Source organism: Babylonia areolata, chromosome 12 (assembly GCF_041734735.1).
Source record: "Babylonia areolata isolate BAREFJ2019XMU chromosome 12, ASM4173473v1, whole genome shotgun sequence".
Taxonomy (NCBI): domain Eukaryota; kingdom Metazoa; phylum Mollusca; class Gastropoda; order Neogastropoda; family Buccinidae; genus Babylonia; species Babylonia areolata.
The window spans coordinates 41,285,680-41,308,179 of NC_134887.1; the positions used below are offsets into that span (position 1 = coordinate 41,285,680).

The 22,500-nt window shown below is 47.3% G+C and overlaps 1 protein-coding gene across 7 annotated transcripts in view; it reads right to left on the reverse strand.

The window, feature by feature from the left end:
• Positions 1-22,500, reverse strand: part of LOC143288628 (protein unc-13 homolog D-like) — a 144,798-nt gene that overhangs the window by 49,923 nt on the left and 72,375 nt on the right. For 4 of the 7 annotated variants that reach the window (XR_013056126.1, XR_013056125.1, XR_013056127.1 and 1 more), the window contains exons 1-2: positions 13,046-16,096; positions 43-150 (exon numbers count right to left, since the gene is read on the reverse strand). Coding sequence is in view for 4 of the 7 variants with exons in the window: in XM_076597283.1 (XP_076453398.1) it covers positions 43-150; positions 13,046-13,348 (411 nt within the window). In the remaining 3 variants the exon portion in view is untranslated. Of the gene's footprint in view, positions 1-42; positions 151-13,045; positions 16,097-17,629; positions 17,719-22,500 lie in introns of those variants that run through there. The other 3 variants (XM_076597285.1, XM_076597284.1, XM_076597286.1) reach the window with 3 other exon arrangements.

Genomic DNA, 22,500 nt, shown 5'->3' on the forward strand with positions numbered 1-22,500 from the left:
CGTACACACATGTACACACACACGCGCGCACAGATCGTGCACCTGTCTGATGTGGTCGATCAGGTCGCCAGGTCTCATTCCAGTGTGTTGGTCAGTACGTCCCACCTGGTGTAGCAAGCTGCGCACCATCCCGCGGTACAGGTTTTCATTCTGTAACACCACAGGTTTACAGGTTTTCATTCTGTGACACCACAGGTTTACAGGTTTTCATTCTGTAATACCACAGGTTTACAGGTTTTCATTCTGTAACACCACAGGTTTACAGGTTTTCATTCTGTAACACCACAGGTTTACAGGTTTTCATTCTGTGACACCACAGGTTTACAGGTTTTCATTCTGTAACACCACAGGTTTACAGGTTTTCATTCTGTAACACCACAGGTTTACAGGTTTTCATTCTGTAACACCACAGGTTTACAGGTTTCATTCTGTGACACCACAGGTTTACAGGTTTTCATTCTGTAATACCACAGGTTTACAGGTTTTCATTCTGTAACACCACAGGTTAACAGTTTTCATTCTGTGACACCACAGGTTTACAGGTTTTCATTCTGTAATACCACAGGTTTACAGGTTTTCATTCTGTAACACCACAGGTTAACAGTTTTCATTCTGTAACACCACAGGTTTGCAGGTTTTCATTCTGTAACACCACAAGTTTACAGGTTTTCATTCTGTGACACCACAGATTTACAGGTTTTCATTCTGTGACACCACAGATTTACAGGTTTTCATTCTATAACACCACAGGTTTGCAGGTTTTCATTCTATAACACCACAGGTTTGCAGGTTTTCATTCTGTAACACCACAGGTTTGCAGGTTTTCATTCTGTGACACCACAGGTTTACCACCACAGGTTAACAGTTTTCATTCTGTAACACCACAGGTTAACAGTTTTCATTCTGTAACACCACAGGTTTACAGGTTTTCATTCTATAACACCACAGGTTAACAGTTTTCATTCTGTAACACCACAGGTTTACAGGTTTTCATTCTATAACACCACAGGTTAACAGTTTTCATTCTGTAACACCACAGGTTTACAGGTTTTCATTCTATAACACCACAGGTTAACAGTTTTCATTCTGTGACACCACAGGTTTACAGGTTTTCATTCTGTAACACCACAGGTTAACAGTTTTCATTCTGTAACACCACAGGTTTGCAGGTTTTCATTCTGTAACACCACAAGTTTACAGGTTTTCATTCTGTAACACCACAGATTTACAGGTTTTCATTCTGTGACACCACAGATTTACAGGTTTTCATTCTATAACACCACAGGTTAACAGTTTTCATTCTGTAACACCACAGGTTTGCAGGTTTTCATTCTGTGACACCACAGGTTTACCACCACAGGTTTACAGGTTTTCATTCTGTAACACCACAGGTTTACAGGTTTTCATTCTATAACACCACAGGTTTACCACCACAGGTTTACAGGTTTTCATTCTGTAACACCACAGGTTTACAGGTTTTCATTCTATAACACCACAGGTTTACCACCACAGGTTTACAGGTTTTCATTCTGTAACACCACAGGTTTACAGGTTTTCATTCTGTGACACCACAGGTTTACCACCACAGGTTTACAGGTTTTCATTCTGTAACACCACAGGTTAACAGTTTTCATTCTGTAACACCACAGGTTAACAGTTTTCATTCTGTAACACCACAGGTTTACAGGTTTTCATTCTATAACACCACAGGTTAACAGTTTTCATTCTGTAACACCACAGGTTAACAGTTTTCATTCTGTAACACCACAGGTTTACAGGTTTTCATTCTATAACACCACAGGTTAACAGTTTTCATTCTGTAACACCACAGGTTAACAGTTTTCATTCTGTAACACCACAGGTTTACAGGTTTTCATTCTGTAACACCACAGGTTAACAGTTTTCATTCTGTAACACCACAGGTTTACAGTTTTCATTCTGTAACACCACAGGTTTACCACCACAGGTTTACAGGTTTTCATTCTGTAAAACCAGAGGTACAGGTTTTCATTCTGTAATACTACAGGTTTTCATTCTGTAACACCATCCAGAGTTACAGATTTCATTCCTTAATACTTGAGGTTTTTATTCTGTAACACCATGGGTTTTCATTCTGTAACACAAAAAGTTTTCATTCTGAAACACCAAAGGTTTTTATTCTGTAACACCATCACAGGTTTTTATTCTGTAACACCATGGGTTTTTATTCTGTAACACCATAGGTTTTTATTCTGTAACACTATGGGTTTCATTCTGTAACACCACAGGTTTTCATTCTGTAACACCACAGGTTTTCATTCTGTAACACCAGAGGTACAGGTTTTCATTCTGTTACATCAGAGGTTTTCATTCTGTAACACCAGAGGTACATGTTTTCATTCTGTAACACCAGAGGTACCGGTTATCATTCTTGTAATCTCAGAGTGGTTTGTTTATATAAATATATATGATGTATCATTCTGTCACACCATAGTTGCAGGCATCCATTCTGTAACACCACGGGTTTTCATTCTCTAGCACCAGAGGTGCAGGTTTTCATTTTGTAACACCAGAGATTTCATTATGTAACAACAGAAGTACGGGTATTGATTATGGTACACCAGAGGTACATGTTTTCATTCTGTAACACCACCCAGAGTTACAGGTTTGTATTCTGTGACACCAGATGTTTTTATCTTGTAACACCAGAGGTACAGGTTTTCATTCTTGTAACACTAGATTTTCAAAAATTCAGTCACACCAGAGTTACATGTTTTCATTCTGTAACAACATGGATTTTCATTCTGTAACACCAGAGGTACATGTTTTCATTCTGTAACAACATGGGGTGTTTATTCTGTAACACCAGAGGTGCAGGTTTTCATTCTGTAACACCAGAGCTACAAGAGCTACAAGCATACTGCTGTGTTCACAACTTTGCACTTCAATTTTAACATGACGGCTGATGAGCCATATTATCATTTGTATCAAATAACTTCTATAAACAGTAAATAATGAAATAAAACAAATAAATACATAATATGATAAAAAAAAAAAATACTACAATCAATATGAGATTAAATTTATAGTCACCAGAAGAATCGGCCTGATCGAAGAGGAACACGAAAGGGGGGGGGGGGGGGGAGGAGAAAAAAAAAGAGCTTTTGTTGCTGGTGGTAGCGTTTGTTGTTTTTTTTTCTGTTGCTAGTTTTTGTTTTTTGTTGTTGTTTTTTTTTTCTTTTTTTTTTTGCTTTGCTTGGGAGTCCTAAAAGCTGCCGGAGTTAAACCAGCCTGGCCATGCCATACCCCTGCTCCTGCACTTGACAGAATCATGCCGCCCACCAAAACTCTCCAGTTTTTACGACGTACATGAGTCATGACGTAGCTCACTCACTGATGACAACCAGTCAACATTGTTTGGAAACCACGAGGCATGAGTGACTCCACGCGTTCGTTTTTCAGCCAATCAACTGTTTTGGACATCATGAGACGAGTTCTCGCGCGTTTGTTTCGCAACCAATCAACGTTGTTGTTTTTTTTTGTTGGTTTTTTTTAAACCATGAGACATGAGTGAGCTGACACGTTAGTTTCTCAACCAATCAACCACGCACAAAACGTGAGTCCACGCGCGCTCCTCCTTCTTTTATGACAGGACTGGGCTGAACATGGTGACGTCAACACACACACACACAAAGATACACTAATAACCCCATCCTCTCTCATCTTCACTTGACTTCGACCAGTGACTGGAGAGCGAGCATCTCTTGACACCAATTATCAACGACTGACGTCATGCCTGGCCCAACCCTCCACCCCTCTCTTCCCCTCCACCCCGTTCCTTCGCACACACACACACACACACACACACACACACACACAAGCCTACCCCCCATCCCCCATCCCCCACACCCCACAAGCCCACACCCCACTCAAACAACACACACACATTGTAATCATGTGTATTGTTGAACAAGATTATTTAAACCAACACACACACACACACACACACAAGCCCTCCACACACACACAAACACACACTCACGCACGCACACACACACAAACAAGCACACACACACACACACACATACACACACACACCCAAGCACACACACACACACACACACACAAGCCCTCCACACACACACACACACACACACAAGCCCTCCACACACACACACACACACACACACACACAAGCCCTCCACACACACACACACACACACAAGCCCTCCACACACACACACACACACACACACACAAGCCTTCCACACACACACAAGCCCTCCACACACACACACACACACACACACAAGCCCTCCACACACACACACACACACACAAGCCTTCCACACACACACAAGCCCTCCACACACACACACACACACACACACACACACACACACACACAAGCCCTCCACCCACACACGCACATCACACACAAGCCCTCCACACACACACACACACACACACACAAGCCCTACACACACACACACACACACACACACACACACACACACACACACACACACACACACGCCCCACAACCCCTCTTGCACACACAGTGGCCCTGATGTCCAGTCTGACCCAGTCCATTTTCCCCGGAGTTTTCAACAGCTGGAAACACAGCAAGAGAGTTGTTCACTTCTTCGGCTGTGACTAATTTGCTATCCACTGCCCTTTTCTGTCCGTCAAAGTCCTTCACACACATCATTTAAAACACTTCTAAAAACATTCTTCTTTTTTTTTCAAGCAGTCTCTATGTATAATTAAGGCATGTCATTCCATGATATGTATTGAATGGATCGATATGTTTTTGTTTTTCTCCTCCTCCTGTGTGTGTGTGTGTGTGTGTGTGTGTGTGTGTGTGTGTGTGTGTGTGTGTGTGTGTGTGTGTGTGTGTGTGTGTGTGTGTGTGTGTGTGTTTGTGTGTGTGTGTGTGTGTGTGTGTGTGTGTGTGTGTGTGTGTGTGTGTGTGTGTGTGTGTGTGATATAGACAGAGACAGAGGTTTACTGTGCTTTGTGTCTGACTGATGTGTAATTGCAGAGTGCTTTCAGAGTTTTGAAAGCACACTATATACATCATTATATGTTTTATCATCATCATGATAATCATGATAATCCTCCTCCTCCTCCTCCTCCTCCTCCTCCTCATCATCATCATCATCATCACCATCATCATCATCATCATCACCATCATCATCATTCTCTCGTCCTGTTGTCAGACTTACGAAGAAGAGTCTATCTCATGTCTTTGTTTTTCCCTTTTGTGACTTCCGCATGTATTAAAAAAGATAAAGTAATTAAAATAAAATAAAAAAAACAAAGAAAAAAGAGCACACACAAGAAAACAACACATTCGCTGAACGCATCACGCATTCAATCGATACCATTCAAAAATCGTGATGACCGTCGACATTACTATAATTATTCCGAAATCGGCAGTATCGTATTCCGAAATAAACCGTAAATGAATACACGACTTATCATTTCTTGCAAGTAGGTTAATTAACACTACTGGAAAAGGGGTTAGGGTTAGGAGGTGCGAGGTAGACGTGGGGTGTGGGGAGGGGGCAAGGGGGAGGTTTGGAGGTGGGGTGGGGTGGGGTGGGGCAGGTGAAAGAGGAGCGAGACTCACAGGTGTGGGGTGCAGGGTGAGCGAGGTGGTCCCCGACAGGTAACGGGTGTCCCAGTACCACGGGTACTCCGTCCCGTCCGTGCCCACTGTGGCGCTGACCTCTCCGCTGTGCAGGCTGCTGCTCGGCTGGGGCTGGGGCTGGGTCTGGGTCGTCCTCCACCACCCCTTCTTCCGGTTCTCCCCTCCCCCTTCCTCCTCCTCCTCCGCCTCTTCCTCCTCCTCTATCGTGTCGGTGTTAAAGTTTGTCCTCCCTCCTCCCCCTTCCTCCTCCTCCTCCGCCTCTTCCTCCTCCTCTATCGTGTCGGTGTTAGTGTTTGTCCTTCCTCCTCCCCCTTCCTCCTCCTCCTCCGCCTCTTCCTCCTCCTCTATCGTGTCGGTGTTAAAGTTTGTCCCCCCTCCTCCCCCTTCCTCCTCCTCCTCCTCCTCCTCCTCTATCGTGTCGGCGTTAGTGTTTGTCCTCCCTCCTCCCCCTTCCTCCTCCTCCTCGTCCTCCTCCTCTATCGTGTCGGTGTTAAAGTTTGTCCCCCCTCCTCCTCCTTCTCTCTCCTCCTCCTCCTCTATTGTGTCGGCGTTAGTGTTTGTCCTCCCTCCTCCTCCCCCTTCCTCCTCCTCTTCCTCCGCCTCGTCCTCCTCCTCTATCGTGTCGGCGTTAGTGTTTGTCCTTCCTTCTCCCCCTTCCTCCTCCTCTTCCTCCGCCTCGTCCTCCTCCTCTATTGTGTCGGCGTTAGTGTTTGTCCTTCCTCCTCCCCCTTCCTCCTCTTCCTTCTCCTCTATCGCGTCGTTGTTAAAGTTTGTCCCTCCCTCTCCTCCTCCCCTCTCCTGCATGCCGTTTCTCTTTGTCCCACCTCCACCTCCTTCCTCCATCGGATTGACCACACCTGCACCCCCTCCTTCCTCTTCCATGTCGTTAATGTTTGTGACCACACCCACCTCCATGTCGGTAATATCAGTACCGCCTCCCGCCCCCCCCCCCCCCCCCCCCCCCCCGCCCCCCTCTCTTCCCCTCTCTCTTCTGTGTCGTTGTCACAATGTCTGTGACCGCCCACTGGAAGCCCACAGAAAACAAGGCGCGATGCCAACACAAACGGGATAGTGTAGTATTCCAGAGCGAGACATCCCAGCCAGACACTGTTCAGATATATATTTATCACACTGATGACGGGCTGGTCACAGTGTCTGCGGAAAGATGACCACTTCAGACACTTCCGTGTGTTTTCGTTGCGTAAATCCCAAAGTCAATCCGTTTAAAAAAAAGTTGTCTCTCGGTGAGAACATGAAATCACCGCTGACGACGTAGATCTCTGTACATTTTCGTTAGACCAGTCTGACGATGATGCAGTAGATTTTAAGGACCTATCGGCTTTCGCCTAGTTTGAGGCCAAGTTTCTGTAAGCTGGGGCCTCGAGGGTCAGTCTGCTGATGATAAATGACCCTCAAGTGTCACCAGTGAGCCGGTCACGCACGCGGCACGCGCTGAGAGACGTGGTGGACTTCACTAAGAGGGGGGGGGGGGGGGGGGGGGGGTAAACACAATGGTGGTCACTTCGTCGCTCGCACGTCACACAGCGAAGACACCGCTTGGCTGGCAGTGAGTGTTGAGACTGAGCCGGCTTAGTGCTTCCTGTGAAGTTAAAAATCTCCGTCAAACGTCTGTCTTCTTACGGCTTTCCGCCATCAAACAGGACTTCTGAAGGGACGACAGATACACAGGCCACTAGGAAAGCACAGTTTCAGTTTCAGTTTCAGTAGCTCAAGGAGGCGTCACTGCGTTCGGACAAATCCATATACGCTACACCACATCTGCCTGACCAGCAGCGTAACCCAACGCTAGGAAAGCAGAGCAGGTAGTGAGTGACCTGACCACGTCTGTCAACAGGTCGCTGCTTTACGTACCGCTGACAAAGACAGCATCAGACTTTACACTTCCAAAACCAGGCTTTTACACTTCCCAAACCAGAATTTACACTTCCCAAACCAGACTTTACACTTTCCAAAGCAGGCTTTACACTTCCCAAAGCAGGCTTTACACGTCCAAAACCAACCTTTACACTTCCTAAACCAGACATTACACTTCTCAAACCAGGCTCTACACCTCCAAAACCAGTATCTACACCTCAAACAACAGGCTTTACACTTCCAAAATCTGGCTTTCACTTCCCAAAACAAAGTCAAACGCTTCCAAAACCAGGCTTTACATTTGCAAAAAACCAAATAATACACTTGCCAAACCCCAAGCTTCACACTTTCCAAATGAGGCTTCACACTTCCAAAGCAGGCTTTTTGCAAATCCAAACATCCACGTTTCTTTTGCATCACGACAGAAGGCTGGCGGCTTTCACGTGGGGTGTCCCTTAAAAAAAAAAAAAGCCAGCACCACTACTATCACTCCTCACACCTCCACACACACACACACACACACACACTCCGTAACCACAAACCCCCTCAAACCATACAACAAACTGCATGTTGAACAAGTGAAACCTGGCAAACACACTGTGTTTAGGAGGCTGACCAACATATTCTAAGAATTTTTAAAGAAATCACACCAGGTGAAACTCCGGAAGTGAAGTACACAGCACACACACACACACACACAAACACACACAGAGTTCAAGAACAGCTCACACAGGGTGCGGGGTAGAGGGACACAGAGAGAGGCTGACTGTGGGGTGGGTGGATCGGGTAGCTAGCTTGCGGGGGCCGGGTAGGCAGGTTGCACTGTGGGACACCCTCCCACCCCCTTAGCAAACAGAACGGGGATGGACGGGAACGTTGGTTAGGTGGGGTTGGAGTGGTCCACTCCTCGTTCCCACACATTGATAATCGGGTGGTGGCCTAACACCCCATCGTGCCGGGGGGTGGGGAGGGGGGGGAGGGAGAGGGGAGGGGGGGTCGGGGGGGTGGGGGGTGGGGGGGAGGGTCGGGGGAGGCGGGGGGGAGGGGTGGTAGTAGTAGCTACTGGTCCTTTCTACACGTGTGAAGGCAGGACATTTTTGTGGGGGTTATTCAAACTCTTTTTTAATGTTTACATTCTTCTCAAAATAAATTTTTAAAAAAAGAAGATAATAGTACATTTAATGTAAACAGCGCTTTCAAACCTCTCGAAGCGCTTCACGTTAACACACACACACACACACACACACACACACGCAACGCACACGCAAGCACAAACATACGCACGCACACACATATACACGCACCCACGCAAACACACTCACATATATATACACACAAACACACCTCGCACACACATACATGCACACACACGCACATACATGCACGCACCCCCCTCCCCGCCAACCCCCGGCGCAAACCCCACCCCCACCCCACCCCTCTCCACCCCTACCTCCGCCCCCCACACACACTTGCGCGCGCGCGAATGATGGGACACACACCTCTCACACACATGGAAGTTGCACCCCACACTAGCCAGAAATCTCTTCCCCATCTACTACACCTTGAGTGGTGGTGGTCTGGACGATAGTCATTCGGAGGAGACGCTAAAGCAAGGTCCCGTGTACAGCATGCACTCTGCGCACGTAAACGAACCCACGGCTGCAAGAGAGTTGTTCCTGGCGGCATTATATAGTAAAATCCAGTGTAACATAAACGTGTGTGTGTGTGTGTGTGCGTGCGTGCGTACGTGTGTGTGTGTGTGTGTGCATGTGTTGTGTGCATATGGGAGGTGGGGGGCTGGGGGGGTGGGCTGGGGGGGAGGGGGAGGGGGCGGGGTGCCTGACTGAAGATTGACTGACTGAAACCTGTTGTGCAAATGACTGTGTTTGTTTTGTACAGCGCTTAGAGCTCTTACACTTCACTCTCTCTGATGTAAGTTCAAGCAATCAACAACAAAACAATACGATTATAATGAGACTGTGTCTTCAGATACACTCCCCCTCCTCCTCCTTCTTCCACTCCCATCTCTTCCTCTTCTTCCCTCCCCCCACCCCACCCTCCTTCCTCCCATCCCTCCCTCTCCCCATTTAGTTACAGCTTGTACAGCGCTTACAGTTCAGCCTCTGACCGAAGAAGAAGTTCCAAGCAATCAACAACAAAACAATACGATTATAATGAGACTGTGTCTTCAGATACACTCCCCCTCCTCCTTCTTCCACTCCCATCTCTTCCTCTTCTTCCCTCTCTCTCCCCCCCCCTCCCGCCCCCACCCCATCCCTCCCTCTCCCCATTTAGTTACAGCTTGTACAGCGCTTACAGTTCAGCCTCTGACCGAAGAAGAAGTTCCAAGCAATCAACAACAAAACAATACGATGATGATGACATTGTCTCTTTAGATACACTCCCCCTCTTCCTTCCTCCACCCCATCTCTCCCTCTTCCTCCACCCCCATCTCTCCCTCTTCCTCCACCCCATCTCTCCCTCTTCCTCCACCCCCATCTCTCCCTCTTCCTTCCTCCACCCCCATCTCTCCCTCTTCCTCCACCCCCATCTCTCCCTCTTCCTCCATCCCCATCTCTCCCTCTTCCTCCACCCCATCTCTTCCTCCACCCCCATCTCTCCCTCTTCCTCCACCCCCATCTCTCCCTCTTCCTCCACCCCATCTCTCCCTCTTCCTCCACCCCCATCTCTCCCTCTTCCTCCACCCCCATCTCTCCCTCTTCCTCCATCCCCATCTCTCCCTCTTCCTCCATCCCCATCTCTCCCTCTTCCTCCATCCCCATCTCTCCCTCTTCCTCCACCCCCATCTCTCCCTCTTCCTCCACCCCCATCTCTCCCTCTTCCTCCATCCCCATCTCTCCCTCTTCCTCCATCCCCATCTCTCCCTCTTCCTCCATTCCTATCTCTTCCCATCTCTCCCTCTTCCTCCATCCCCATCTCTCCCTCTTCCTCCACCCCATCTCTCTCTCTTCCTCCACCCCATCTCTCCCTCTTCCTCCACCCCCATCTCTTCCTCTTCCTCCATTCCTATCTCTTCCTCCATCCCCATAATTATCTTCCTCCACCCCATCTCTTCGTCCACTCTTCCTCCACCCCTATCTCTTCCTCCACCCCCATAATTATCTTCCTCCATCCCCATAATTATCTTCCTCCACCCCTATCTCTTCCTCCATCCCCATAATTATCTTCCTCCACCCCATCTCTTCGTCCACTCTTCCTCCACCCCTATCTCTTCCTCCACCCCCATAATTATCTTCCTCCATCCCCATAATTATCTTCCTCCACCCCATCTCTTCCTCCATCCCCATAATTATCTTCCTCCACCCCATCTCTTCCTCCACTCTTCCTCCACCCCTATCTCTTCCTCCGCCCCTATCTCTTCCTCCACCCCTATCTCTTCCTCCACCCCCATAATTATCTTCCTCCACCCCCATAATTATCTTCCTCCATCCCTATAATTATCTTCCTCCACCCCCATAATTATCTTCCTCCATCATCATCTCTTCCTCCACCCCCATAATTATCTTCCTCCACTCCATCTCTTCCTCCACCCCCATAATTATCTTCCTCCATCATCATCTCTTCCTCCACCCCCATAATTATCTTCCTCCACCCCCATAATTATCTTCCTCCATCCCCATCTCTTCCTCCACCCCTATCTCTTCCTCTCCCCCCTCCCCACTCCCCCCACCCCCACTTCCCACGCCCCGCCCCCCAACCCCACCTCTACCCCCCCTCCCTTTTATATTTCCATGTGCAGTGCGGTCAGTGTTGGGCCGTCAGACATGAAACACGTGGCTGACCGGGCCGTATCTGACCTCACACGGCTCAGCATAGAAACCCAACCATTCCATGCACTCGAGTCCGTACTGACTGCATGCACACATCATGGAGGGGCGTCTCCTACCTACCCTTGTCTGTGAGGGGTGGGAGGGGTGGGGGGGGGGGGGGAGGGGGGGAAAGATAACGAGAATAGGGACATGTCAGGGTCACTGTATTGTGCTGTGTTTCGTTTCCAAAACAAATGTACACACATACAACAGGTAGGGTTTGCCTCTGTGTGTGTGTGTGTGTGTGTGTGTGTGTGTGTGTGTGTGTTGTGTTGTGTTGTGTTGTGTTGTGTGTGTGTGTGTGTGTGTGGTGTGTGGTGTGTGTGTGTGTGGTGTGTGTGTGGTGTGTGTTGTGTGTGTGTGGGGGGGGGGAGGGGGTTGTGTGTGTGTGTGTGCTTGTGTGTGCGTTTGTGTGTGTGTGTGTGTGTGTGTGTGTAAGAAAGAGAGAGAGAGAAATAGACAGACAGACAAACAAACAGACAGACAGACAGACAGAAACGATAAGACAAGACAAATTCTTTATTTTCGATGATATTAGATAAACACTGGCGCGCTTTTTTTTCATCAGTCCCCGCCCTGAAACAGGGTCTACACTACACAATACAACATTAGAGAGAGAGAGAGACAGACAGACAGACAGAGAAAGACAGACAGAGAGAAAGAGAGGGAAAGAGAGAGAATGGCAATGACAATGACAATACTTGTAATGTCCACAAGTTCAGTAATAAAACTCTTCGGACATGGAGGCATTGCAAACAATCGTGAGAGACAGACAGACAGACAGAGACAGACAGACTGACAAACAGACAGACAGACAGAAAGAGAAAGGTATGATCGATTCATCTGCTCCGTGTACATGAAAACACACGGTCTACACCCTTTGTATCTGTCCAACCTGCTGAGCTGAGAAGTGTAACGAAAAGGTGTGGAACACCCCTTCCTTCCTGCTGACCAAAGAAACCATCAAACTTAAACAAAATCGACAAAAAAAAACCCAAAAAACCAACAACAAAAAACAAAAAGCACAAAATCTTCTCTGTGCTGAACAAAGTGGGATTGTGCCACTTGTTCTTCGGAACCCCAAAGTATGAACCTGGAGACATCGGGGGCGAATTGTATTACCTCTTCCATTTTCCAACCTTTGGAGGGTCAAGGAAAATATATATTTACCAAAACTGAACTGGATTCAAAAAAGAAAAAAAAAGTTTTGAAATTTCGTCCATCATTCACGAGTACAAACAAGCGATGGTTGACCCATCTCACCACATTCTTGAAAGTCATAATGAATGCTTTCTGATGTATACATATATACATATATATATATATATATATATATAATTATCGTCATCAATGTTGTTGTTTTATCATTATCATCATTACTCTCTTTATTACAGGCACATCACTCTACTTTCCTCACTCCACCCTGTGTGTGAATGGGAACCTGACATCCGTTGGGGAAGGATGAAACAGCACGAAGGGAAAGGACTGATTGGGGCCGGGCCTTCCTATACCGAGCCCAAGATACAGTGGATATACACAAAAAACAACAACAAAAAACAGCAACAACAGTAACACACACACACACACACACACACACACAAACCCACCAAAAACCACTGCCCTGATGACCGTGAAAACCATAAAAGGCCTAGGGGAGGGGGGAACCTTTACCCTTCAACCATCAACCCTGCGCGACCTCTCTCACCTCCACGTTGAAGAAGGTGTGGCTGCTGAGCGTGGCCAGGTTGTGGCCCAGGTCCGCCAGGAAGCCGTCCATGTTCAGAGCGTCCGCGTCCAGCGGGCTGGCCGAGCTCTTCCTCCGCAGGGACCCCCGGCTGGACTTCCGCTTGAGGCTCAGCTTGCGGAGCACCTTGCCGAACAGGCCCTGGGACGTGCAGGGGCTGCCCTCCGTGGCCGGCGACATCGGCGGCACCACCTCTTCCTTCCCCGCTGGCCCGTACCCTCCACCACCCACCTGGTTCCCTCCTCCCGCACACACCTGACTCATGGCTACTGGGACCTGTGCTCTGCTCCTGGTTGTGGCAAGTACTGCAGCAGGCCAGTTCACGTTGGTTGAAAGAGTGTCATCAGCTTGTGACGTTGGTTGAAAGAGTGTCACAGCGTTGTGACGTTGGTTGAAAGAGTGTCACAGCCTTGTGACGTTGGTTGACAGAGTGTCACAGCCTTGTGACGTTGGTTGACAGTGTCACAGCCTTGTGACGTTGGTTGACAGTGTCACAGCCTTGTGACGTTGTGCCAAATACTGCAGCGGCTCAGGTTCACACTGGTTGAAAGAGTGTCATCACCTTGTGACGTTGGTTGAAAAAAGAGTGTCATCACCTTGTGAGGTTGGCTGAAAAAAGTGTGTCACCTCCTTGTGAAGTAGGTTGAAAAAAAGAGTGTCACCTCCTGTCAAGTTGCTGAAAAACCCGTAGCTTTTTTCACGATGGTTTGAAAGAGTGTGGCCGCCTTTGTGACGTTGCTCAAAGACAAGTGGTGTATCTCACATTGTATTGCGTTGGCTGAAAGAGTGCCGCCTTGTCAGATCAGATCACCGTGGCTGGCTGTTCCTACCCGTTCCCTGCCTGTTTACAGGGGTAGATAAAACAAACAAGCCTGCCGTCCCCCCCTCCAGCCTGACAGAATAAACATCCTTCCGCTCCCAGTGTGTGTGTGTGTGTGCGGGGCCGGGGCCGGGGCCGGGCCACTCCTTGCCAGCACTACTCCTCACAGTGTGACCACAGGCGGCAGTGGCCAGAAGCAGTGAGGACAGTCAGTTCCCTCACGCACCACCCAGGGCCAACACGCATTTTGCATGTCTGATGTTTCTCTTACACAGTCTCAAGAAGTCGTTCTGGCCTGGCAAAATGTGTGCGTGTGTGTTGGGGGATTGTAAAGGGGGGGGGGAGAGTGTAGGGGGGTTGAGGAGATGGTGGTGGAGGGGTGGGAGTGGTCAGGCTGTTGGTCTTGGTGTGACCATCTTCGACTGCCTTCCTTCCAACTCCCCCCCCCTTCCCCTCCCCTCCCCATACACACACTCTCTCATGCAGCTCCTTTCACACTCCTCCGCTTGCTGGACCACTTCCTTACTGACACCATCTTGCTTCCTTATTACAACTTCCCACTTCCTTACCGATACCATCTTGCTTCCTTATTACCACTTCCTTACTGATACCATCTTGCTTCCTTATTACCACTACCTTACTGATACCATCTTGCTTCCTTATTACCACTACCTTACTGACACCATCTTGCTTCCTTATTACAACTTCCCACTTCCTTACCGATACCATCTTGCTTCCTTATTACCACTTCCTTACCGATACCATCTTGCTTCCTTATTACCACTTCCTTACTGATACCATCTTGCTTCCTTATTACCACTTCCTTACTGATACCATCTCCCTTCCTTATTACCACTTCCTTACTGATACCATCTTGCTTCCTTATTACCACTTCCTTACTGATACCATCTTGCTTCCTTATTACCACTTCCTTACTGATACCATCTCCCTTCCTTATTACCACTACCTTACTGATACCATCTTGCTTCCTTATTACCACTTCCTTACTGATACCATCTACCTTCCTTATTACCATTTCCCACTTCCTTACTGATACCATCTTGCTTCCTTATTACCACTTCCTTACTGATACCATCTTGCTTCCTTATTACCACTTCCTTACTGATACCATCTTGCTTCCTTATTACCACTTCCCACTTCCTTACTGATACCATCTTGCTTCCTTATTACCACTTCCTTACTGATACCATCTTCCTTCCTTATTACCACTTCCCACTTCCTTACTGATACCATCTTGCTTCCTTATTACCACTTCCCACTTCCTTACTGACAATATCCAATTTCCTTACTGACACTGTCCCACTGTATTGTCCACGTGTTCTGTGTGGCTTATTCAGGATTAAAGAGGCTATGCCAGTCTTGAATAAAAGCTAATTTGTATTTGTACATTTCTTCTGTCTTTGCTGCTGTGTGCACATGTCAAATGATCGGTATAAGGACAGGCCCGGCGCTTCCTTTTTGAGGAAGTGTCTGGGTTTGTTCCAATGTACCTTTTATTTACCTGTGTGCTAGCTGAATCGGTAGCGTGACCATCACTGACTTGAAGTTGTGTACCTTGTGTAATGGAGAGAGTTACCACTCTTTACTAACTGTCCCACTTCCTTACCTTCATCATCCCACTTCCTCCTATCTGATACTATCTCGCTTCCTTATTATGACAATATCCTACTTCCTTACCTATATTATTACCCAATTTCTTTACTGATACTATCCTACTTCCTTAACGACAATACCCAACTCCCTTCCTGATACTGTCTCACTTCCTTGTTATCACTATCCCCACCTCCTTACTGATAATATACCAATTCCTTGCCTGTATAATCATCCAGTTGCTTTACTTATAATATTCCACTTCCTTCCTGACACTATCCCACTTCCTTACCCATATCATCCTATTTCCTTACTAACTATTATTATTATTACGAGCATTTTCGCCTAATCTTGAAAATACGCCCTAGGCGTTACTAACTATCCTACTTCCTTACTAACAATCCCACTTCCTCACTGACAATATCCCACTTCCTTAACAACACTGCAGCTTTCTACCACACTTCCTTAACAACACTGCAGCTTTCTACCACACTTCCTTAACAACACTGCAGCTTTCTACCACACTTCCTTAACAACACTGCAGCTTTCTATCACACTTCCTTAACAACACTGCAGCTTTCTACCACACTTCCTTAACAACATTGCAGCTTTCTGTATCACTTCGTTACTGACACAGCAGCTTTCTATCACACTTCGTTACTGACACTGCAGCTTTCTATCACACTTCGTTACTGACACTGCAGCTTTCTATCACACTTCGTTACTGACACTGCAGCTTTCTACAACACTTCCTTACTGACACTGCAGCTTTCTATCACACTTCTTTACTGACACTGCAGCTTTCTGTCACACTTCATTACTGACACTGCAGCTTTCTACCACACTCCGTTACTGACACTGCAGCTTTCTACCACACTATGTTACTGACGCTGCATTCTTTCTACCACACTTCATTACTGACACTGCAGCTTTCTACCACACTTCGTTACTGACACTGCAGCTTTCTACCACACTTCGTTACTGACACTGCATTCTTTCTACCACACTTCGTTACTGACACTGCAGCTTTCTACCACACTTCGTTACTGACACTGCATTCTTTCTATCACACTCCGTTACTGACACTGCAGCTTTCTACCACACTTCGTTACTGACACTGCAGCTTTCTACCACACTTCGTTACTGACATTGCATTCTTTCTACCACACTTCGTTACTGACACTGCACTCTTTTTACCACACTTCGTTACTGACACTGCATTCTTTCTACCACACTTCGTTATTGACACTGCATTCTTTCTATCACACTTCGTTACTGACACTGCAGCTTTCTACCACACTTCGTTACTGACACTGCATTCTTTCTACCACACTTCGTTACTGACACTGCATTCTTTCTATCACACTTCGTTACTGACATTGCAGCTTTCTATCACAGTTTGTTACTGACACTGCTGCTTTCTATCACAGTTTGTTACTGACACTGCAGCTTTCTATCACACTTCCTTACTGACACTGCAGGTTTCTATATCACTTCCTCACTGACACTGCAGCTTTCTATCACACTTCGTTACTGACACTGCAGCTTTCTATCACATTTCGTTACTGACACTGCAGCTTTCTATCACACTTCGTTACTGACATTGCAGCTTTCTATATCACTTCGTTACTGACACTGCAGCTTTCTATCACACTTCGTTACTGACACTGCAGCTTTCTATATCACTTCGTTACTGACACCGCAGCTTTCTATATCACTTCGTTACTGACACTGCAGCTTTCTATCACACTTCGTTACTGACACTGCAGCTTTCTATATCACTTCGTTACTGACACTGCAGCTTTCTATATCACTTCGTTACTGACATTGCAGCTTTCTATATCAATTCGTTACTGACACAGCAGCTTCCTATATCAATTCGTTACTGACACAGCAGCTTTCTATATCACTTCGTTACTGACACTGCAGATTTCTATCACACTTCGTTACTGACACTGTAGCTTTCAATCTTACTTCCTTACACAACTGCTTTATACCACACTTTCTCAATGACACTGCAGTTTTCCATTTCACTCACTGACACAACTGTGCACCTCTCTGCCTGAATGTCTCAGTACTTTTGTTTATTCCTGCTTTCTATCCCACAGGCTTACCTGTAACACAGACACACACAAGCACACAGATAAACCGTCACGAATGTCTTCATACTGACAGCTCTCCACTGTTTTCACAAGGTTTTTTGGGGGTTTTTTGTTGTTGTTTTTTTTTTTTTTTTTTTTTTTTTTGGTCCTTTCCTCCAGACAAATGTTACGACGTGATTTTCCTGTGTCAAGTTCCACCAATGTTTGGGGGCAAGTGGTCCCACCCCACCCTGACTTCTTTTTTTTTTCTTTCTTTCTTTTCCTACCTTACCACCCGTTGATGCAATATCACCTGCCACTCTGTGTTGATGACTACGACCAGGCCCACCCAGTCCTTAACCCCCCCCCCCCCCCAACCTATCCCCCACCCCCCATCCCACCCCTACACACCTGTGCAGTTCGTTTTCCGTCCTCGCACAGTGTGCGTGTCTCTGTCCGTCCCCGCCACCTGCAAGCCAATCACAGGGCCACAGTTCAGGGTGTACAGTAAAATTAGATGGATAGCTCATTGGCCAGGAAAGCTGAAGCCATCTGGACGCCATTTTGACACTCGTATCCGGCTGTCAGTCCATTGAGTTTCTCAGTTGTCTGCTAAATGGTGGTAGTTTCTGAACTGTGACTGTGCAGCTTCGATGAAATCATGTTATGCTTGCCCCCAACAACATGCCAAATGTTTTGTCTTGACTGATATCTGCCAATGGTTTATTTAACAAAGTTATTACAGGGAAACAGTGCAGTGACACGTAGCACAAACTTGCTGTGGAGGCACACACAGGAAAGTCAGCTTACCTAACGCCGTGAGCAAGTGAAAGCTTGCCGTGAAGCAGTCGTCGTACCAGCAGAGCGCTTGGCTACATATATGAAGTTACCACTTCGCGCTGTACTGACACGAGTAGCAAATTGGCTGATTGAACACTTCTGTTGGCTTCAGTTAGCAAAGGGGCTCAAAGAGGGTATGTGCTATCCACCTATTTTTAGAACAGTGATGTAAACCTCCCATCCCACACTGCAGCTTTTCCAGCTCACTTTTCTTCCATCGACCTCAAGTAGATGTAATCACGGACTCCCTCCCCCACCCCCACCCCCACACCCCATCCACCTCCCCACACCCTCCTCAGTCTTGCTCCGTTCCACACCACTGCACTGACAGCTTTTGTGTTGACAGCCTGAGCTGTTGCTGCTGCTGTTGTTGTTAAAGTGCTGTGCAGCTCAGTGTAGAGTTTAACGCCCTATACATTGACTGACGCTCTCAATGTCGGGTCGTTGTGGGTGTACGTGGGTCTTGGGAGTACTGTGTGCATCCACTGTGGAAATAAGTAGTGTTGGTGAGAGCCACTCTCTTCATCACACAGTGTGCTGTAACAGAGGCACGTTTAGCCAGATACGTGTACACAGTTCTTTCCTGCATCCCCCACCCCTACCCCCACAACAGGAAGCAGCAACAGAAAGTGGTACTGCGTCTTGCTTCTCCTGAAGGGCTGGATCAAACACTGAGTTCAGGGCTGTGGGTTGGTCTGCTGTCTTGTCCTCTTTCACCACAGCACAACACTGACTGTCTGGGTGGGTGGTCTGCTGTCTTGTCCTCTTTCACCACAGCACAACACTGACTGTCTGGGTGGGAAGGTTCCCCCCGCCTCTGTGTGTACAAGAACTCCACTGAGCGCAGCGTGAAGGGTCATTGTCACACCTTGCTGTCAACTCAAGCAGGAAACATAAAGTGGTGGCAGAGTTATCATAGCCTAGAGACAAGGGCAAAACAACGTGTCTCCACATGCATGCACGCGCGCGCGCACACACACACACACACACACACACACACACACCACCACCACCACCACCTACACCACCACAACACAACGTGTCTTTTCACCTCCACCACCACGAGCACCCTGCCAGCTGGTTATCAGCAGTAAGGCCACACCTTACAAGTAGTCAGAGGAGACTATCCACCCGACAGCCAAGTACCAGGGTGTCAGGGGGCTGCACTGCACCCGTCAACCCCACTCTCACCCACCCGACAAAACTCAATGCGTCACCACCTGCAAGGGAGCACGCACACGCGCGCACATACGCACGCACACACAGAGACACACACGCACACAGACACACAGACGTGACCTGGGCTGAGTCAGGGATATCTGTGTCAAGTGCATGGCCCTTGCTCCTTGTCTTCCTCTCCCCCCCTCCCCCCCTACACCACCCACCCCTTCCCTCCCTCCACCCACATCGACACTTGATCACACAGCAGTATCAATGACCCAGACACACACGTATATATATACATACAGGGTCTTTGGTATGTAGTACTAATATCACGTACTTTCCTCTAACTGGGTTTCAACCACAAACTGTGCACAGTGCTATTCTGTGCACGACGTCAGTTTCAGAGACACGTCCTGTGTGTTGTCTGTCAATTGGATTTGCACTTCACATCCCCTCCCCTCCCCTCCCCCCCACCCCCCTCCCTCGTCTTGCATGCCTCACATTCCTGAACTGTACTGCACGACTGAGAACTGAGTTGAGTTGTGGTGCACTGTCGTCTTCTCTCTATCGCCCATCCGCCGGGGGAGACTTCCTTTCCCTCCCCCCTCCCTCCCCTCCTCCCCTCCCCTCCCCTCCTCCCCTTCCCCGTCCCTCCCCCGACTAATTATGTACAGTACAATATCGCGATAGATGAATAACAACGAGGACAATAGGGTAGGGGCGTGGCGGAGAGCGGAAGGAAGAATGGACAACGGGAAGAGTAAAGAAGGTAGGGGAGGCTGACAACAGACAGATATAGTGACAGTGACAGTGGAGACAGACATAGAGAGAGACTGACAGGGGAGGAGAGAGGCGTGTGTATATTGACAATCTCTACATGTTTGTTGTTTATAATTGATATGCGTCACATAATCACATGTTTTTCAATAAATGTGCACGATATATGTTTATAAAGTTGGGGATGCTTTTTACAGTGTTTACAGGATAATAGTTCATTCCATAAACAGCCCCCTGAATAAGACAGACTAGATTTTAAAAGATCGATCCTTGGAAGTGGTACCATAACTTTATGAACATGACGAGAGAGAGAGAGAGAGAGAGAGAGAGAGAGAGAGAGAGAGAGAGAGAGAGAGAGAGAGAGAGAGAGAGAGAGAGAGCTATGACGACAACGAAAATCGTTTTGTGAAGGAAGTGGAACAAACATATCTGCATATATGCTTCTTTTCACCCAGTCAGCCCTCCAGGAAAACTGGAAAAAAAAAATCAAAGTAATCGCAAATATGCTGGATCAGATAATAGAAAATCAGGTCACACACACACACACACACACACACTATGATGCCAATACATGTACAATAGATACCCTAAGAGACGCAGACACACAGGTGTTAACGAGGACATGAACCAGAAGAAGAAATGAATGTGGTGAATGGTAACCAAGCAAACCCCCCTTCTCATCGTGGAAAAAAAACAAAAAAACACAAAAACAACAACGTCCGTCAGGCTATGTACCTCTAGGTGTCTACGTGTCAACGTATATGTCCGTGTCTGTGTATTTTTGTCCGTGTCTCCGTGTCTGTGTATTTCTGTCCGTGTCTGTGTATTTCTGTCCGTGTCTGTGTATTTTTGTCCGTGTCTCCGTGTCTGTGTATTTTTGTCCGTGTCTCCGTGCCTGTGTATTTTTGTCCGTGTCTGTGTATTTTTGTCCGTCTCCGTGTCTGTGTATTTTTGTCCGTGTCTCCGTGTCTGTGTATTTTTGTCTGTGTCTCCGTGCCTGTGTATTTCTGTCCGTGTCTGTGTATTTCTGTCCGTGTCTGTGTATTTCTGTCCGTGTCTGTGTATTTCTGTCCGTGTCTCCGTGTCTGTGTATTTCTGTCCGTGTCTGTGTATTTCTGTCCGTGTCTGTGTATTTTTGTCTGTGTCTCCGTGCCTGTGTATTTTTGTCTGTGTCTCCGTGCCTGTGTATTTTTGTCCGTGTCTCCGTGCCTGTGTATTTTTGTCTGTGTCTCCGTGCCTGTGTATTTCTGTCCGTGTCTGTGTATTTTTGTCCGTGTCTCCGTGCCTGTGTATTTTTGTCTGTGTCTCCGTGCCTGTGTATTTCTGTCCGTGTCTGTGTATTTTTGTCCGTGTCTCCGTGCCTGTGTATTTTTGTCCGTGTCTCCGTGCCTGTGTATTTTTGTCTGTGTCTCCGTGCCTGTGTATTTTTGTCTGTGTCTCCGTGCCTGTGTATTTTTGTCCGTGTCTCCGTGCCTGTGTATTTTTGTCTGTGTCTCCGTGTCTGTGTATTTTTGTCCGTGTCTGTGTATTTTTGTCTGTGTCTCCGTGCCTGTGTATTTTTGTCTGTGTCTCCGTGTCTGTGTATTTTTGTCCGTGTATTTTTGTCTGTGTCTCCGTGTCTGTGTATTTTTGTCCGTGTCTCCGTGTCTGTGTATTTTTGTCCGTCTCCGTGCCTGTGTATTTTTGTCCATGTCTGTGTATTTTTGTCCGTCTCCGTGTCTGTGTATTTTTGTCCGTGTCTGTGTATTTTTGTCTGTTTCTCCGTGTCTGTGTATTTCTGTCCGTGTCTGAGATTCCGAGTCTATTAGTGTCCGCACATCTGTGTGTGTCTGTGTACCCTACAGTCGTCTGTGTCGGCGTGTCTGTGTATTTCTGTCCGTGTCTGATGTTTGTCCTGGTCCCTCTGTTGAGTGTCCGTGTGTCTGTGTGTCTGTGTATCCTACAACCGTCTGTGTCTGAGTGTCTGTGTATTTTGATCTGTGTCTGTTGTTTGTCCGGGTCCCTCTGTGAGTGTGCACATGTATGTGTGGTCAGTGTGTGTCTGTGTCTGTGTATGTCTGTGTGTGTCCTGTCCCTGCACAAGATTCAGCGCTATATAAATACCATTATTATTATTATTATTA